Source organism: Astyanax mexicanus, chromosome 21 (assembly GCF_023375975.1).
Source record: "Astyanax mexicanus isolate ESR-SI-001 chromosome 21, AstMex3_surface, whole genome shotgun sequence".
Classification (NCBI taxonomy): domain Eukaryota; kingdom Metazoa; phylum Chordata; class Actinopteri; order Characiformes; family Acestrorhamphidae; genus Astyanax; species Astyanax mexicanus.
In genome coordinates this window covers 29631868-29652867 of record NC_064428.1, presented here as the reverse complement: position 1 = coordinate 29652867, position 21000 = coordinate 29631868, and the positions used below count along the sequence as shown (strand labels likewise).

Here is a 21000-nt window from a genome sequence, read left to right as displayed (position 1 = left end):
TTCACTTTGTCTTGCTGTTTGTGAAACACTATAGGTCTCTCTGAGTTTGTTTCTCAGCCTCCCTTGTCTGCAGTATTTAAACAAAAAGAAAAAGGTCTAAAAAAAAAGTAGGTTCTCTGTTGCAGTGCTGTTAGCCAGCACAGCGCTGTTAGGCAACATGTTTGCATGTATGAATATTCATGAGCAAGAGCCAAAATCCTGAGACCAGTAATTCAGTGAACTAAAGCAGGGCTATACAGAAACACCTGAGCACTTTTTGTTAAAAAAAAGACAAAAAAAAACACACAACTAGACTTTAAAATGAAAGAAAATGATGAAATGAGACCTTTAAATGGGCCTTATAGTCCAAAAAAATAATATAATTATTTGAGTCCAATAATATAGTCCAAAATAATATATATTTATTTGTGAAATGAATGCAATAACATTATATACAGGATAAATTCACCATAAATACTATATGTAACAAATTAACAGAAAAGTAAAAATCTCTACAGTCAGTAGATTCTCCTCAGTCGACAGACAAACATCGGCCCCCACGTTCTTCCCTGTTCCGGAACAATCAGATAACCCAGCGGAGGCTGGAGGCGGGCAAATGTAAAATGTTTAGAGAGAGAGCCAATCAGCTCCTCCTCCAGGTCCACAAGCTCCACCCCTGAGCAGGAGGTAAGAACCTCCTCCACCACAGACTGGTTCTCCGCACGTGAAAAAGTACAGGTAGAGTACACCACCAGACCTCCGGGACGAACTGTAGACAAGGCCGAGCTGAAAAACACACGCACGCACGCGCGCACGCACGCGCGCACGCGCGCACGCACGCACGCACGCACGCACGCACGCACGCACGCACGCACGCACACACACACACACACACACACACACACACACACACACACACACACACACACACACACACACACACACACACACACACACACATGCCACAGGTGTGTTATCATAGATGGGGCATGTGTGTTCACTGATGTGTGAACCAAATTACCCAGATTTTACTAATTAAACCCTCATTTTTGGTTTAGATATAAAGTACCAGTCAAAAACTTAAACCAGAAATGCGGCGTTTTTTATTTTCTTTATTTTAAAATGCTCTGCATTGTAGATGTTAATACCAAAGTCATCAAACTGTGAAGAAAACGTATGGCATTATTTAGAAAACGTAAAAAAACAAACCAGAATGTTTTATATTTTATCTTCTCCTAAGTAGGCACCTCTGGCTTAGATGACCGGTTTGGCACATCTGGAATAGCTTTCAGCTAAATGTTAACAGCTGTGCTAAATTTCTTGTCTCTTAATGTGTTTGAGAGCGTCAGTTGTAAAGTTGTGAAGAGGTAGAGTTACAGGTATACAGTGAATAGCTCTATTTGATTAATGTTCTAATCAATATTATGGCAAGAAATACTCAACTAAGTAAAGAAAAAAAAAAACCTTTGAAAGTATCTTCAAGTCATGATGACAAATGTTATGATGAAACTGGCACTTATCAGGACCATCCCATGAAATGTAGTCAAAGAGTTAATTCTGTTGCACAGGATGAGTTCATCAGAGTTCCCAGCCTCAGAAAACGGCAAATTAAAGACTATGTTGGTCTGTTTAATACATTTATTACATGATCCCTTATGTATTCTCATATTATTCCTTATGTAAATACAGCTCTTTTAGTCAAATCCAATAGGCTTACAATGCTAGCGATAGTCTATTAATTTTTTGCTCTATTTTACACCATGAATAAACTCAAAGTAGCTCCACACTTCGTTAGTAGAATTAGTAGGGCCCTCAGAATTCTACCAATCAAGTGTGGAGCTACTTTGAGTTTATTAATGGTGTAAAAATAGTGTTTTCTTAGCATAGGCTATACTATGCCCCTATTACTAGTATTGTAGGTCTGTTGGGAGCAGTGGCTAAAGCGCGGTATTTCAGAATGCTGGGGGTGAAATGAAGGAGAGGGATATTCAACAAACGTTTGTACTCGTTTCCATGTTTCACTACAATCAAAGTTAAATTCTCACCGGATTTCTCCTTTAAAAGAAATGGTAAATTACATCCACATTCAGTGTAGTGCCCTTTAGCTTCTATACAGTATAACAGGTAGTAGCTTATATATCATCTAAAGAGAAACTTACCAGAGCAGCTCTTTCTGTAAGTGGGGTAGCTGAGCTCGTTCTTTTAACCACAGCGCCCCCTGTTGATCTCCAGGGGTATACAGCCAACTTCGGTCATTAGAGCAGGGGGCATCAACTAACACCTGGCACAGGGGAGACACACACACACAGACCAGGGTATAGGTGCGAATATTAGAAAAAGGAAAACAAGAAGAGGGAAATATACACCAGACACCAGAGGCAGCAAGAAGAGATAAGGCAAATGTGGGCCGTCACTGGCCTATGGGGATAAAGCCCCCAAGGAAACACCATTCCACACACACTTACACTCACACACAGGGCCAGGTGTACGTAGATGAGAAACAACAGTGCAGAACATCCCTTGATAAACCAGCAATATACTGGATATGTTTCCAGGCGCAAAAAAGGTCAAACACTCATACAATATTTTATTGGACCACCTTTATCTTTAATTCCCTCTGGCAATGTTTCAATAAGCTTCTGCAATGTAACAAGATTTATTTCAATCCAGTGTTGCTGGATTAATTTTTCACCAAGATCTTGCAGCAGCATTGATGATGGTAGAGTCTGACCAACCGCTGCACAAAGCAGCTCTTCTCCATCCAGCACATCCCAAAGATTCTCAATGAGGTTAAGATCTGGACTCTGTGGTGAACTCTCTCAATCCTAGGGGTGTGATGAGACACTAATATCACGAGACGAGACGAGACTAGATTTAAAAATAATATTTAAACAGAAATAAGAATAAAAAATAAAAATAAAGCTTTTCTAGGTTTTATATAGTGCAAACAATAAGTGCAAACCACAAACAGTCATATTAAGCCTATGGTTTGTGTTTTTTTCTCCTAAATCTCTTGAAATTTAACAATGCATAACCATAACCAGTCATATGAAGACTATGCTTGAAGTGCAAACAAAGACAACTGCCTATGAAAGTCACGTGTTCGATTTACTTACAGTATTTACTAGGGCTGTGAATCTTTGGGACAGTAAGAGCACTGTCGCGAGGAGCTCTTTAACTGTGCCGCGGAGCTCACCTACTGTTTTTTTTTTTTTTTCGCGAGATATATCGTCAAGTTCTAATCTCGCGAGATCTCGTGACACAAGATCTCGTCACACCCCTACTCAATCCATGTGTAAAAATGATGATCTCATGCTCCCTGAATCACTCTTTCACAATTCCAGCCCCAAGAATCCTGATATTGTCATTTTGGAATATACCCGTGGCATCAGGGGAGAAAAAAATCCATTGATGGAATAATCTGGTCTATATTCAGTATATTCAGGTAGTCAGCTGACCTCATTCTTTCAGCACATACTGTTGCTGAACCTAGACCTGCGGACCAACTGCAGCATCAACCCCAGCAAGTCCTATTATTAAAAAACAACAAGTGTATCCCTTGCATCACAACTAGAGGTGTCTACGACTCACTGTCATATGCAATGCCTCCTCAGATCATCACTCCACCTCAATGGCAGGACTGAAGCGCTCAGTACAGGGCCTCCATACTCAAACCTGGTTGTCGTTTTTGGATCTCAAACAGAGCCTGAATTCACTGCTTAAGACCACACAGTTCCAGTCTGTAGCAGCCTAGGATTCTAGTCCATAAAACCACTGTAAACTAAGGCAATAGTGAGTGGTTGGCTGGCGGACTGACTAACAGCTCAAATGGCAGGCAATTCGCTGAATTGACCATCCTGCTTCTCTGAGTCCAATAATGTGCCCCTCTCAAAGTCTGTCAACTGGGTAAAATGTCTTTGAGTGCATCATAGAGGCATGTCTAGAATCCAACAATTTCTTACTAAGGATGTTCCAATCACATGTTTCTGCCCCTGAGCCAGAGTCATTCGATTTTGAGTATCTGCTGATACAGAGTCCCGATCCCATACTTTGGCAATGGGGAAAAAACTAAACACACATCCAAGTTTTCTATTATTTATTTTTTTTCATTTTTATTTATTGTTTTATTATTAAAACAATTAAAACATACTATTGTATCAAAAAAATGTGTTTGTAAAAGTCTTATCCTGTACTAGCCTCCATTTCTGAAAGGATAATAATTGGTTATTAAATATACAAATGAAAACTATACGTATTTAAGGCATTTTGTATTTACTTAAAACAAACAATAACATTAAAATCCCCAGTGCATATATGTGTAAACCATGTGACCTACCATCTTTTAGATACCAGATTTTAATAATAGGTAATAGGTAAATGTAAATAAAAGAATCAGTGTAAGGTGTCAATCACATAAAAATGTATTGTATTAAATCTCCCAATATCAAAATTACAATTTATATTTTTTAAATTATGGTATTTTTGGGAAGGAGACAGATATTTTCCACCTGATCCCGATTTTCGATCACGTGTGGAACAGGTCTATCCCTATCTCTCACCAATGGGTACGCAAAAGTAGAATCTGTTCTGGCCATTAGAAGGTGGGGTGGGGTGCCATGGGGAGGGGTATTGGAGGGCGGAGTTATGGGATGGAACTGTACAGGGGTTGCAAGGTGAAATATATGATTGTTTTCCCTTTCTATGCCTTACTTCCAAAATTATATATATATATTAGACGCACCTAAAATCCTTTAATTTTCCCAAAAATCCCCAGTGCGCCTTATAACCCAGTGCTCCTTATGTATGAATTTTACCGGTCAGGTTGTAAGGAGCAGTAAATCCATTTCAATGAATTACAGAGCACAATGGAGTTAGCGTTGCTAACTGGGGCTAGGAATCATTGTTAACTGTGGCTGGCTAGCGCTGCTAACCGTGACTGGGTAGCCTGGCTAATCAAGGGTGGCTAGTGCTGCTAACCCGGGCTGGCTAGTGCTGCTAACCCGGGCTGGCTAGTGCTGCTAACCCGGGCTGGCTAATGCTGCTAACCCGGGCTGGCTACACTGCTAACTGGGGCTGGCTAGCACTGCTAAACGCAGCCGACTATGCTGCTAACTGCAACTAGCACTCACCCTCTGACAAAATACTGGAATTCTTAACCTACTGTAAATAAACAGAAGCGCTTTACTCACCCAAATAAATAGTTTTCAGAAGAGAAATCTGTGTAGATTAACATTCAGCGTTCATTTGACTTTAAAAGAAATGTATTTTTTTAAGAATCACAGTTTTGTTTACTTAGGCGCTTCCCCCAGCCTCCCCATTAGAAAGCAAAACATAGTGACAGTTCTTCTAGTCCTTGCTTAATGCGCCTTATAATCTGGTGTGCCTTATATTTGAAAATAGACCAGAAAATAGACGTTCATTGGTAGTGCGCCATATAGTGCAAAAAATATGGTTTATAGCAAGGGCGTGATTTTATTCATACCGAGAAATTAACATCTAGAAAACAATAATATAAAGTTAATGCCACAGGGGATTAATTAGGCAACTTTTGAAAGGAGTTCTCAGAGTTGAAATACTGTTATTATGTTGGTAAATATTCTTTCAGCACGTCCTCAAGGCCTCCGCCGCCGCCGCAGCGACGTCTGCTGCCATTATTAAAGGAAATCTTCCAACAGCACCTCTGAGACAGTTAATTTACACCTGGTTTTAAGAGGTGGAGGAAATGAACGTAAAGCTGAAACTTCAGTAAATCAAAGAGAATATGTGATCAGCCACATTTCCATTATCTCCACCCACGGTCCGCTCTGCACTCGCCGTTACCTCTTGAACGCATCAGTATGGTGTACAACGCCTGTGTAGGCTTCTACACCAGACTCATATACAAAGAATGCAGGCAGGGCCAGACGTATGTAGATGTCGGCTTTACGTCACGGTATGCAATATGCACAGTGTGTGATCTGATCTGTAAACAAGGTGGAATTTAATTACAACCAAAAATGAAATGTAAACAGCGTAAACCATGACTGTAGCTTTAGATTTCTCATACAAATTCAAAACACAGCTCAGCTCTACTGAGGATATAGTTCTATAATTATGCATCTGTTTCTCTGGATTTTTTTTCATATTGCATCCCCCTTTCACCCTGTTCTTTAATGCTCAGGACCCCTCAGGATAAACCACAGGGCAGGTATTATTATTTGGGTGGTGGGTCATTCATTCCCAGCTCTAAAGTGAGTAATCCTAGCATGGTGGTGGTGTATGAGGTGTTAGTGTGGGTTGTGCTGGTACAGTGAGTGGATCAGACACTGCAGCAGTGCTGCTGGAGTTTTTAAACACTGTATCCACTCACTATGTCCATTCTAAAACTTAAGTTAAGAAGGTGTCATTATTAGTGACAAAAAAAAAGAAATTCACACATTTATATTTTGTTCTTTTTTTTTAAAACAGTAGATACATTAAATAGCCTTTTCAATGAATTACAATTACAAAACTACAACTTATAAAGATGTACAAGCAACACAAGGCAATAATAAACAAAGTTAAATGGTTAAGTAATGTCTCAACTAATGATTGACTGCGGCTAGTTAATACATTACTAAACATTGCATTTAAATGCTCAGGGATGTTGGAATGGAGTTGGAGTGATTCTACTTTCTCTGAGCTGGATTTCTCACTGAAAGTTGATGGCAGACGGAAGCTCCAGTCAGCACTTTTCCACCAAAAGAGCTCTGTTTTTTAAACCAGCTCTGTTCGGGCTTGTAAGAGCCGTGGTGCTTTTCAGCGAACCAGCCTGCGTTTCCACCAGTTTTTGTGGAACCATTAAACTGTCACATCATATGTCATCAAAGTGAGCCTTTGTGCTGTTGATACAGACGTTTGTTTTTCTCCAAAAAACTAATCTGGATCAAGTTTTTGTGATATGAAAACATAGAAGACTACACCATGAGAGGCAAATGGTATGTTTTTGTCCCTGTACAAAACAGACACGCCCACAGATGTAGTCACGGTTCACGCTGAAGAACCTAGTATTCCTTGGTTCCCACCGTGAGCAAACGATCCTGGTTCCAGAACCTACTTTTTAGACTGCAGAATTGTTCACAGCTCTGACTATTTTGAAGCAAATCAGGCCAACTGGACAATGAGGCTCAGTGTGTGTCTACAGAAGATGTCACTAACTGATGTCTGGAATTCAGTATAGTTTGCAGATTTAAACAACCTAAGTGAATTAAATCAGGGGGGTTTGATTTACCTGTAAGAAACAGAACAGAAAAAAAGAAAGATTGAGAGAAAGAGAGAGAAAGAGATGGAGGAAAGAAGGAGAACCCCTGAGACCGAGCAGGAGGACACACCTGAGTTACAACGTTCCACAGAAGTTTAACGAATAAACAAAATGAAGGTAAGGAACGCGAAAGAATCCAGTGCATGAATTTCTTAATTAGGCCTCAATATTTGCAACAACCAAAACAGCATCTGTCTCTCTCTCTCTCTCTCTCTCTCTCTCTGTTTTACACAGTCGCTTGCTCGCTCTTCCTGCGTCTCTGCTTGTTCCGGCTAAGCTCCTCTCAGAGATTAGACTCCTCTCTCTGCTCATTAGAGCCGGCTCAGTGGAAGTGCCTTGACGAGCAGACAGTGGAGCGTCACCGCTCGTCTCCCTCGCCAGCTTTGTTCCCCCTTAATTCCCCTCTCTCGCACCTCTAATGCCTGCTGGGCTAGAAGAACACCTGAGGGCACTCTGGGGATAGCAGCTACTACACCACGCCGTGCTGGAGACCCAAGCCCACAGGTGGGGTAAACAAGACCATCCGGGAGAGAAAACGGCACCAAAGCACCAGATCTACACACAGAGACGCAGCACCTGAATAACATCACAGAGCTGCTGAAATGACTCCCGAGTCATATGAGGTGGAAACTTATAGCACAGAGTTCTGAATCACTACATTTAGTTATTGAGTTAAATTAATATAAACCATACACTGGAGTAAAAGGAGTGTACAAGTGGACCATTCTGAACACAGCACAAAGGGCCTTACATCTTACAGCCTGGGCCATGCACATTGCTATCTTACACCCCACCTAGGCCTGTCACGATATACATTTTTTGTGGTCGATATGATGTCCCAGAAATTATTGCGATAAACAATATTTTTGTAATTTTAAGACTATTAAATGTCACTGACATAATGATAACAGAATAGCATAAAAAAGTAATCATACACTTTTTAAAGATGGCAAAATTTTAAAGCAGCACTAGGTAGAATTTCCTGAATTTTTTATATTTTTAAAAAAGTAAAATTATAGCTTGAAACTCACTGTAGCGCTCCATTGAGGTGTAATAGTTGGACTAGCGGTGCTCTCGTGTCTGTGACTGAGCTCCACTGAGCTCAAACCAGACCAACGCTCGCGAGAACTGCGACCTGCTTTCCGACCTTTAGTTCTAACAGTTCTACAAGGACTACTGGTTCATTCTTTACAAACTAACATACAGACACTCTGGCAGAAGCTGGAACGAGACCGAATATGTCTGTGAAAGCCAAAAAACGAGAAAGAGAAACTAATCCGCCTGAAACATTTATTACACTCTACAACTGTAGGGGGAGCCCACAAGCACAAAATCTCAATCCTACGTAGTGGAGCTTTAAATAATCATTTATTATAATATAGTTTATAGTTTGGGAATTAAATACTTATTTTTTCACCTACTTTAGTCCACATTGTGTGTATGGAGTCACAGTTATTGAAGCATGACTGGCTAAAATACTGTTCACTGTTATATGTTTGAACAAACATACACAAACACAATAGACGATATCACGATTATCAAAAATTATTGAGGTCATGTTTGTACGATATTGTACGATAAATCGATATTGCAATTATTGTGACAGGCCTAACCCCAACAACAGTCTTTTTTCCAAACCTTGCGCTTGCATTGTTTAAATAGCAACATTTCTTGTGAATAAATCCCAGATGGGCGTGGTGGTCTGGAAATCAGGGGTGTGTGCTCAGGTAAATTTCAGGTGTACTGCTATCTTAGCTATAGAAAACACAGATGCATATTATTATTATATTATATTATTATATTATTATTATTATTATTATTATTATGCTTCTTACATTATACTACATTGTTATATTTTCATACTAACTATGTAACATACTTTGCTATCTACCTTATTGTATGCGTTTACTGTGTTATTATTGCCAACACCTTTTTATTATTTACTGCTGACCTTGTTGTGCTGCGTCATTGTGTCTGTGTAAAATATGTTTGAAAAAATATATAAAAACATATTCACAAAAACAAACAAACAAACAAAAAAAAACAGCCAGACATTCATTGCTATCTTGGCAGGTGTGCAGCACACACGCAGCAGTGCACAAACCCAACTGTTTCATCAATAATAAACAAATTTTTAAATAAAATAAATGTTGCTGTTCTCGTAAATGACTTGCTCATGCACCTTCACAGCATGAACAACAGGTTCGTTTACTCTCCTGAGAAGTGCAGAAGCAATGCACTGTTAAAATAGCAATCAAAAATAGCAATAAAAGTTAGAGCGTACCTGACTTTTAAAGGGAATACGAGGTAAGTGACACACTGATTGGTTTATTTTACGTTTCACCCAAAACACATGCATGACTGAGTATTAAGAATTAGTACATGCCTTTTGTGCATTTCGAGCTGCACAAGTTGTACTTTTCCCGTCGTTACGATAGCGAAGGCACACTGATGAAGACGCACTAAATCAAGCTGCACTGTGTACGGTTGACAGCTCGCCTATGGATCACTTAAATAGGGCCCAATGAGACATTGAAGTAAATGATTCAACTGTGATTCAACTGATTTGATTTCAACTTGATTTAATTTTTAAAGAAATAAGTAATTCCAACTACAAAATTTTAAATTACACCTCAATTCAATCTAATCTGAACAGGCAATTTAAACAACAAGGCAATAAAAGATAAAAGCTCTCATTTTATGTTTGAAAATGACGGTAAAATTGTTATACTGATAATATATATATATATATATATATATATATTTTTTTTTTTACAAAGAATTTATCCAAATTGATTTAAACACTCTAAAATTGATGCATCTAAATCAACTCCACCTCACGCTGAGCATCCATGTGTTTTTACACCCCTCCTACTCAGTGTCACTCTCGGGTGAACTGTGGGAGGCATGCTGGGAGATGTAGTCTGTTCTGTAAGTGAAGTAAATTTATGCCTGACAGTCCAGCACTGCAGGGCTCCAATGAGAGCACCACAAGGTTTCATAATAAAGCCAATATCAACAACACATTCAGACAGATCACAGCACCAGCAGCATGGCAACACCGCCACCCAGTGGACACAGCTGTGTGGTGTATACAATATGTAACTAAGTTTGTTACAGTTACTGTGGTTCTTTTACCATTAATTACATAAGTATATCAGTAATTGTAGTTATTTATGCAATTAATTACTCAAAAGTCTTACTAAAAGTTTTTTTTTTTTTTTTTTAGATTAATTTACTAAATCATGTTCTTAACACATACCCACAACTTGTATAGCTAGTTTAGTTTCTGTAGAGAAGTAATGCCAAATATGGTCTAATGCCAGGGGTATATAGCCCCCCATATATCATTTAGCTGTGGAGCAGTGGAATGATGCCACTCCGTCCAATAATTTTGGATGGGATCAATCAAATCCTCACAGCAATGCTCCTCAAAAATCTAGTAGAAAGTCTTCCCTGGACAGTAGAATCGGCTACTCAAACAAATAAAAAATAAGTTTTTTTTTATTTTACCAAATTGAAAACCTCTGGAATATAATCAAGAGGAAGATCCATCAAACCAAGCTGAACTGCTTGAATTTTCACACCAGGAGTGAGTAGCATAAAGTTATCCAAAAGCAGTGTGTAAGACTGGTGGAGGAGAACATGCAAAAGATGCATTAAAACTGTGATTAAAAACCAGGGTTATTCCACCAAATATTGATTTCTGAATTCTTAAAACTTTATGAATATGAACTTGTTTTCTTTGCATTTTCTGCAAATAAATGCTCTAAATTACAATATTTTTCTCCAGCAGCTGATGGCAAGCTGCATGACCTCCCGATCATAGTGGCAGCACTTTAGACTGCTAGATGACTCAGCACCAGTTACGATAAGCTAATTACGTTAATCACGGCCCAGATACCGATACTGGATACTGGAATGGTCCTATCTCTAGTCTCAATATATACAGTGGTTTGCAAAATTATTCATACCCCTTGATTTTTTTTTTTTTTTTTTACACACATTGAGTCACCTTACAGTTACAAACTTAAATGCATTTGATTGAGATTTTAAGTGATAAATCAACAAAAAACAGCATATAATCTATCGTGAAGTGAAAGAAAACAAATGGTACATGGGTTTCAACAATTTAAATTAAATAGAAATCTATGAAGAGTGATGTGCAAAAGTATTCAGCCCCCTTTACTCTGATCACCCTTGAAATAAAATTCAGTGCAGTAAATCGCCTTCAGAACGACATTTTTAAATGTAATTGTAAATGTAATTTACTCTCAGTATCAATATACAGTATCAACTCCTGTTGTGTTGAAGGTCTCAGTGAAGGTTTGTTAGAAAGCGCTAATGAACAAACAGCATCATGAAGACTAAACAACTCACCAAACAGGTCAGAGGTAAAGTTGCTAAAAAGTTTAAAGCAGGTGTAGGTTATAAAACACATATCTCAAGCTTTGAGCATCTCAGGGAGCACTGTTGAATACTACGGTATGAATACTTTGAATACTGCAAGCCACTGTGATATATTCCATTTACTTCCAACATAATCAGTCACGTTTTCACACACATTTCGCCGGCTGCTGTTTCTCATCTATGAAAGCCATTAGGGGTAAATCTCCTTAGTCAGCAGGCTGGGCAGAGTGTCTGTTTGCAGTGTCTGACTGGCATGTTTCACCTGAAGGGCAGATGGAAACCTCCCCTGTGTCTCTGGATGGGAGAGAATGTGTATGTGTAGAGCTTTCACCAGTGCCAGCGCTGCTTTTAAAATAACTGAGTCAGCAGGAGGAAAAATGCATACAGCGGGCAATGTTTGCATGCTTTTAAAAATGCCAGAAAAGTTAAAGCCTGACTGGTTGTGTGACGCCGACAGCCGAGAAATGATGGTTTGTTCTTTGAAGTATAAAATCGCTTATTTTTAATATTCTTCCCTTTGGAAAATATTGTGATATTTGCATTCGCATTACAATACATTTTATCAATCTACTTGTACCAGCACAAATGCTTGATTACTGCTAAATCTGGAAAATCCTGAGACTTTTCTGGGGAACTCTTGCTGTGTGTGGGTGAGCATTATCCTGCTGAAAAATGCCAAATAGAAGCCTTATCATTAGAAACAACACTTGTGGCGGCAGGAGCTGTTAGTGTTCGTTGTATCACTTGAACACTATGTTGGTGTGTGATGAACTCTTAATATTTTTTTATATGGTGAGAATAGGGCTGGGTATTGAAATTTGACATCAAAAAGGCACTGACAGAAATGTCTCATTACTACTGAGTACTGAAAGGTGTATAAAAATTAAAAAAATAAAACGTTGGTGCCTGTTTTGGATGTTTTGCATTTGAAATGTGCATAAACACGCCAAGTGCACCAGCTGTCTCTTGCTAGCTCTCGCTGTCTCTTGCTCACTTGCTCTCTCGTTTGTTTGGTTGTGCTGTCTCTAGCTAACTTGCTCTCTCTCTCGTTTGCTCACGCTGTCTCTAGCTCGCTCGTGCTGTCTCTTGCTCACTCACTCTCTCTCGTTTGCTTGTGCTGTCTCTCGCTCACTCGTTGGTTCATGCTGTCTCGCTCATGCGGTTCTGGCTCATTTACACTGTCTCTCTCGCATTCGTTTGTTTGTGTTGCTTTGGCTCACTCATGCTGTCTCTCGCTTGCTCATGCGGTCTCTCGCTCACTCGTGCTGTCTCTCATTTGCTTGCACTGTCTCTCGTTTGCTTGCACTGTCTCTCGCTCTCACTCGTGCTGTCTCATTTGCTTGCACTGTCTCTCGTTTGCTTGCACTGTCTCTCGCTCTCTCGTTTGCTTGCACTGTCTCTCGTTTGCTTGCACTGTCTCTCGTTTGCTTGCACTGTCTCTCGCTCTCTCGTTTGCTTGCACTGTCTCTCGTTTGCTTGCGCTGTCTCTCGCTCTCTCGTTTGCTTGTGCTGTCTCTCGCTCTCTCGTTTGCTTGCACTGTCTCTCGTTTGCTTGCGCTGTCTATCGCTCTCTCATTTGCTTGTGCTGTCTCTCGCTCTCTCGTTTGCTTGTGCCGTCTCTCGCTCTCTCGTTTGCTTGTGCTGTCTCTGGCTCTCTCGTTTGCTTGTGCTGTCTCTGGCTCAATCGTGCTGTCTCTCGCTCTCTCGTTTGCTTGTGCCGTCTCTCGCTCTCTCGTTTGCTTGTGCTGTCTCTGGCTCTCTCGTTTGCTTGTGCTGTCTCTGGCTCAATCGTGCTGTCTCTCGCTCTCTCGCTTGCTTGTGCTGTCTCTCGCTCTCTCACTTGCTTGTGCGGTCTCTCGCTCTCTCGTTTACTTGTGCTGTCTCTGGCTCACTCGCACTGCCTCCCACTCACTTGCAAACCACACTAAACTACTGTTAGTGTACTTATACTATACACTACTATCCCTCTTTCAAAAAATACAGGGAGATACCAGCATTTAAAAAAAAAACATCATAATTATAATTTATTTTTAAGTGAGCAACACCACTAACACTAACCACTACTATTTAATTTTTGTCAATGTAATGCTGAACTATTTAAAACTGAACTGCATCCAGTTATATGCTTAAGGAAAATATTAAGTAGTTTAAGCAGTTAAAGTCATGTTTTAGTTTAGTAGTTTAAGCAGGTAAAGTCATGCTGTTGTTTTTGTTTTGAATAAACACCACAAAAGGCTCACTTTTTGTTTGTTTGTTCCAAGAATTTCCAAAAAGATGGAGCCTCTTATGGTGAGAGCATGAGAATGAGATTACTCATGTCTACTCATGTTTTTTCTGTAAATACATTGTATTTTTTTTTGGTTACAATTTAGTAAAAAGGTGAAGGAAAATAGTACCATTTGGGTATCGATATCGAATTCAAAGTATAGTATTCATATCGATATTGATCATTTTTAAACGATACCCAGCCCTATCAGAGAGTATAATTTATTAATAGCAGATGAGACACAGCTGTTTTACCTTATCGTACTTGTCAGGCTGGCTGCTGCCAATAGTTCTGCCGTCCACATTCGTCACAGTGACCGTGTCCCTCACTGAGAGAGGGATGTAGGACTCCAGCGTCTTCAGCAGCCACTCAAACCGGCTCTCTTCCACTTCATTACAGTGCAGAAGCCCTGAGAGAGAGAGAGAGAGAGAAAGAAAAAGAGAGAGAGAGAGAGAGAGAGAGAGAAGACATGGTATTTAGGTAGGCAGGAACATTCAGATTCAGATTTGTGTCTAAAATTGTGGTCTTTTCCATTTAAAAGCAGAAAAGAAAGTCAATGAGACGAGTCTGAAACTGGCTATCATACACAAACGCCTCACCAACACAACGGATATTTAAAATGGAAATATGAATGCTATACCACCCTGAGAATGTAATATGACTTGCATTATAACAAAATGCATTATTAAACACTTGCTTTTCATCAATATTTCCATGGGCCACTGCCAAGGATAGGGCTGCAAAAAAAGTGAGAACTCAGACCACAATTTATTGCACAATTTATTTAACTCATAGTAAACAAAAAAGTCACAAAAATAACTGCACCCAGCAGGAAGTGTTAAATTGCAGTGTTATTTGAAAGGAAGAAAAATATCACTAAGAGCAATAAATTACTGAACATTTAGAATATTGGTTATTTTAATTGAGCTGTAGAGGCATGAAATTGTAGAGGTCCCCAATGGTGTCCTACAATAGTCCATCCATTCCATGCAGCTCAAATATTCTCACACTGTTCCTACAGATTGTGCTTAAGGACATTTGTATCTAGTACCCTGGCAGTTGCTACATGATTTAAAGTGGTTGCTATGGTGTCTTAGGTGGTTGCTATGCTATATTAAAGGGTAGCCATTATGCTGTAGCTGTTATGTAATGTTGTAAAGCAGATGCTGTCTGCTAGGCAGTTGCTTTGATCTCTTACATGATGGGAAGTGTACGGATACTTTAAGTGGATATATTGGGTGGATAAGATAATGTATTATTACGATACAATTGCCCGATGCAATAAAGATGACATCACAATCTCTACGATACTTAAAAGAGAATAAAATACACTTAAATAAGCAAATATCAAGAATTACAATTAAGAGACCACTTCAGTTTCTGAATCAGTTTCCCTGATTTTGCTATTTATAGGTTTATTTTTGAGTAAAATGAACATTGTTGTTTTATTTTATCAACATTTCTTCCAAATTCCCCCCAAAAATATTGTCATTTAGAGCATGGTCAAATTAACAAAAAAGATGCAAAAAATACTTTTTAGACCTCAAATTATGCAAAGAAAAAAGATCATATTCATAAAGTTTTAAGAGTTCAGAAATCAATATTTGGTGGAATAACCCTGGTTTTAATCACAGTTTTCATGCATCTTGGCATCATGTTCTCCTCCACCAGTCTTACACACTGCTTTTGGATAACTTTATGCTGCTCACTCCTGGTGCAAAAATTCCAGCAGTTCAGTTTGGTTTGATGGCTTGTGATCATCCATCTTCCTCTTGATTATATTCTATATACCAGAGGTTTTCAATTTGGTAAAATTAAAGAAACTCATCATTTTTAGTGCTCTCTTATTTTTTTCCAGAGCTGTATTTGACGCCATATAACAATAATATATATTGTAAATGAAAGCAAATCGCTACAATATTTCGCAATACTGATATTTTGTTTCAACCCCTGAGCAGACTGTGGAGTGCAGGCTCTTACCAGGGCTGGCCGTCTGCAGTAAAGCCAGGGCTTTTCCTCCAGGAGCCGAGCACAGGTCCAGGACCTTCTCCCCGTCCCTCAGCCCCAGGGCCAGCACAGGCAGCAGAGACGCAGCGTTCAGCAGGTAGTACTGCTTCAGCCAGCCGGGGCGGTGCCGCTGGGTGGGCAGGCGCACAGCCTGCTCAGGAATAAAGCACTGCAGGAGGCCATGGACGCTGGAAGCACGAGGCTGAGGTAGGAGGCTGCAGTGGCCGAGAGATTTGAGGTGAGTGTGGAGTCCGGTGAGATCACTATAGCGGTTCAGCAGGACGCCATGCTGCCAGCACTGTGGATTCAGCAGGACATTCCTGGGAGGGGAAAAAAAAGGACAAAAATTCAGTATACTTAAAAGAGTTCATATTAGGTACAGAATACTAAAAGTGAATTTTTAATTTAATATACTTTTGGAAATTTACTAAATTTGCCTTTCATTTTATTTGTGAATAAAATGAAATGAATAAATCTTCTAAATAAATAAATACATAAATAAATAATATACTTGATGAAAATACATATTAAATATATAATTTCTCTGTATTTCCATAAAATGTATTTTTAATGCTTAATTATATGTTGTTTTAATAGAAATAATATAGTGGCATTTAATTCTGCCTAAAGTGCACTTTAGTGTATTTTTTTCCTAGTAGTAGTAAGGTGAGGTATACACAATATGTGCATCAATATGCAACAGTGTAATAAAAATAAAGTTTATTAAACACATATTTAAATCTACTTAAGTTCAAAGAAGTTGTACGAAAAAAGAACTTAAAAGCACAATTTAATATTTAATGTTATATTTAAATATAGCTAAATTACAATATAAAATATATATTTTTTCCAAAATAGTACATTTAGTATGTATTTTAATTTTAAAAATATGTACTTTTTCATGTTAACTATAGTCTGTAAAAAATATGCTTAACACATTTTTCATTTTTTTGTTTTTTTACAAAGCTATTGATTAATACAGTCTTGTGCTGCTGATTACATATGTACATTATTTAAAAATCAAGCTCTAAAATTACTAATTTTAAACTAATACAGCAATTATTGTTAATTCCTACATAACAATCCCCATATTATGTACCGTATTTTTTGGACTATAAGGTGCACTATCAATAAACATCTATTTTCTGGTTTATTTTCATATATAATGTGCACCAGATCGGTTAGCGGCTAATGCTAATGCTAATGCTGCTGCACCCAGCCTTAATGCTGGAGAAACGTCACTAAAAAAACTCACCTTTATAATGCTGTACTTCAGCTGAGTGCTCCCTAATACCTGACTGGTAGAATTCATACTTAAGGTGCACTGGATTTTAAGGCGTACTGACGATTTTTGGTAAAATTAAGTTTTTAAGTGTGAAAAATTGTCCGAAAAATATGATACTAATAAAAAGGTCACACTGTCTAAAGTAGTGAATAAATTAACATTTTAGACTCTTACCTTGAAGATTCCCACTGTTCTCCCAACTCTTCTCTGTACTGGAAGTCGAAATGATCCAGAACTAGCTGACACACCGTCCTCCGGGGTCTGCTGTTAGACTCTCTGGTGGGAAGCTGTGGTGGAAATCAAAGGTGTCAAAAGAATTGACTAGGTGTGGGCAATACGGCTCTAAAATAATATCACGATATTTCGGGGTATTTTTGCGATAACGATATACTTGGCGATATAGGAAAACAAAAAAATAATTAATTAATTTCAGGAATATAGTATAACAGTATAACAGTATAATCATAATGTGACAAAATAAATAATATAACATAAAATATTATAAAGCAGCACAAAATATTACAGAATATTTAGTGCATGCATATAAACTGCAAACTAAAACAATTATACAATAAATACACTTAAAGCTTCACAGTAAATAATAGACTACTTTTAAGACCGAACAGCCCTATTATCACAGTATGGATTTTTAATATCATGATATTTCTGTGTCACGATATATTGTATATGATATAATATTGCCCACCCCTAGTATTGACATTCATTTTTCTAGGCGTTATGGCCAAAAATGCATATCACTTTATTTTTCAAGATTCTGGCAGTTTCACGGTATTTCACAGTATTTTCATTAGTATTTTTTTTATTATTAGGTTTTGCATGACTGGGCTTTAATATAGGTTTGTGAGTTAATGTACTGTTAGTAGTACATATAATATAAAACACTAAGGCTTTAAATTAAGTCTAAAAGCGGAGAGGGTGCGCATTTCTAGCGCAGAAAAACGGGCCAAAGAGTCTAAAAGCGGAGAGGGTGCGCATTTCTAGCGCAGAAAAACGGGCCAAAGAGTCTAAAAGCGGAGAGGGTGCGTATTTCTAGCGCAGAAAAACGGGCCAAAGAGTCTAAAATCGGAGAGGGTGCGCATTTCTAGCGCAGAAAAACGGGCCAAAGAGTCTAAAAGCGGAGAGGGTGCGCATTTCTAGCGCAGAAAAGTGGAGCAAAGAGTCTAAAATCGGAGAGGGTGCGCATTTCTAGCGCAGAAAAACGGGCCAAAGAGTCTAAAAGCGGAGAGCGTGCGCATTTCTAGTGCAGAAAAACGGGGCAATGAGTCTAAAAGCGGAGAGAGTGCGCATTTTTAGCACAAAAAAACGGGGCAAAGAGTCTAAAAGAGGAGAGAGTGCGCATTTCTAGCGCAGAAAAATGATAGTAAGTCAAGTAAAATGGTGTGTAAATGAAATAATCAGGAAAATGTATTATTTAAAGTGGTATATTTCATTATTTGTTTTATTACAGAGTGTGGCCCGTTACTTCAAATATATTTCTCCTTCTGGCCCCCAACAAAAAAAGTTTGGACACCCCTGCTATAAATGAACATAAAATACTCAATGTTTAAGTATTCACAAAGATATTTCTCAAAAGGTCTATTGCACAAGTAAGACACAAGTTGTTATTATTAAGTATGTTATTCCTTAAGTCATTAAAAACATTACGGTATTAAAATCAGCCACAATTCTCTTCTTTATCCAGTCAAAAAATACATTCATAAAACCCCATTAAGAACAAAAGCAAGAAAGCTTAGGGTACACCACAGGGTCTTATAGTGCACTAAGTTACTTGAGGTCTGAAAGCTCTGCACCCTTTCTGTTATTTCAGTCAATTCTCATTTTCTGCAAATAAATGCTCTAAACAACCATATTTTTATTTGGAATTTGGGAGAAATGTTGCCCGTAGTTTATAAAATAAAACAACAGTGTTTATTTTACTCAAACATAAACCTATAAATAGCAAAATTAGAGAAACTGATTCAGAAACTGAAGTGGTCTCTTAACTGTCTATAACTTTTGATAACAAACAGATAATTTTAATCAAATATTTCGGTAATACAGAGGTCTGATAAACGATAGAGGCGCTGTAACGTTACCGGTATCGAGCGGTTAACCGGCGGTGCCCGGGCGGTACAGACCTGAGGCTGAGGCTCTGAGCTCCTCCTGAAGACCGAGCCGCTGCAGAAACCAGCTCTTATACACCCGATATTCCTCCTCCTGCAGCTCTTATAAACCCCATATAAACACCTTAATAACACCATTTACCCAGCAGCACAATCCCACACTAAACCGCCTCCCAATGCTCCCCCTAGAAACACGCGCTCCTACTATTAGTTCCGTGTGGAGGGGCGAGTCCCAATCAGCTGACTTACTCCCTAAGTAGTGCACTAAACAGCAGGTCACTAACAGCGCACTGGGGTAAATCATTGAAAAAAAGCTACTTTAATTCAGTAATTCAGTTCAAAATGTGAAACTCATATATTATATAGATGTATTACACACAGAGTGATCTATTTTAAGTGTTTATTTCTATTATTTTATTGTTGATGATTTTTGTTTACAGCCAATGAAAACCCAAATATCAGTGTCTCAGAAAATGTGAATATTATATAAGACCAATTGGTACTTTTGGTATCAGTGTTGGCAATGTGCCAAGTCCTGCTGGAAAATGAAATTCACATCTCCATAAAAGTTGTGAGTAGAGGGAAGCATGAAGTGCTGCAAGATTTTGTGGGAAAACAAAACTGCACTGACTTTAGACTTGATAATAAAACACAGTGGATCAACACCAGCAGATGACATGTCTCTCCAAACCATCACTGATTGGTGGAAACTTCACAGTAGACCTCAAGCAGTTTGGACTGTGTGTCTCCACTCTTCCTCCAGACTCTGGAACCTTGATTTCCAAATGAAATGTAAAATTTACTGATAGATCTAAAAATAGACTTTTTGAACTGAATTACTGAAATAAAGTAATTTTTTAATGATATTCAATATTTTTTTGAGATGCACCAGTATATACATGAACAAAACGCTTAAATCAACCAACAAACTATTTATTAATTTACATGTTTAAACAAACAAACAAACAAAAAACTCATCTTAGCAATGACTTACTGCTAATCTCTTTACCTGTCAGACCTTTAATTCTTCTCTTTAATGTTGAAACTGAGCCCAATGTTAAGCTTATTACTTTTCATTGTTAGGCTATAGTTAGTTACACAGAGTTCTCTGTGTTTCTATGTCTTTTTTTAGTTATTATGATGAAAGTGTGAATGTGATGTGTGTAAGTGTGTAAATACTGCAGTGGAGAGTAACAGCAGTAACGCAGTCTGTTCCAGCACTGCTTTACTACAGACAAGGGCTTTTAGAAATTCACATTGTTTTGCGTACATTTCCAAAACTCAGTTAATCTTCATTGCTACAAACCAGCTGCAAGTTGTAAACCAATGATCTGCCCCTTTATTCTATATATTGTGGCGTGGAAGAGGAAGGAAGACCCGTGAGACTCATGCTGAATGCTCAATAGCTCCTTTATTGAATCGGTTTGCCACTCACTTACAGTCTTTAACAAGACTAGGAGAGCTAAAACCATTCTATCTGTAGCCTACCAACAGAGCCAAGTGACCCAACTCACTATCCACCTACTTTACGGTGAGTGCCCTAACCAGCACCCAACTGCATGGCCCCTCCTCATACCCTAGGTCACATGTGTCAAACACAAGGCCCGCGGGCCAAATGTGGCCCGCCACGTCTTTTTATGTGGCCCGCGAG

The 21000-nt window shown here is 38.6% G+C and overlaps 1 protein-coding gene across 1 annotated transcript; it reads right to left on the bottom strand.

The window, feature by feature from the left end:
- Positions 1-379: 379 nt before the first annotated feature.
- Positions 380-19555, bottom strand: nsun3 (NOP2/Sun RNA methyltransferase 3). The gene is made up of 6 exons (XM_022674656.2): positions 19365-19555; positions 17401-17513; positions 15915-16261; positions 14189-14343; positions 2139-2260; positions 380-765 (listed from the first exon to the last, which is right to left on the bottom strand). Exons 1-6 carry the CDS (start codon positions 19485-19487, stop codon positions 498-500), a joined length of 1128 nt encoding a protein of 375 aa, XP_022530377.2. The 5' UTR covers positions 19488-19555; the 3' UTR covers positions 380-497.
- Positions 19556-21000: the final 1445 nt, after the last annotated feature.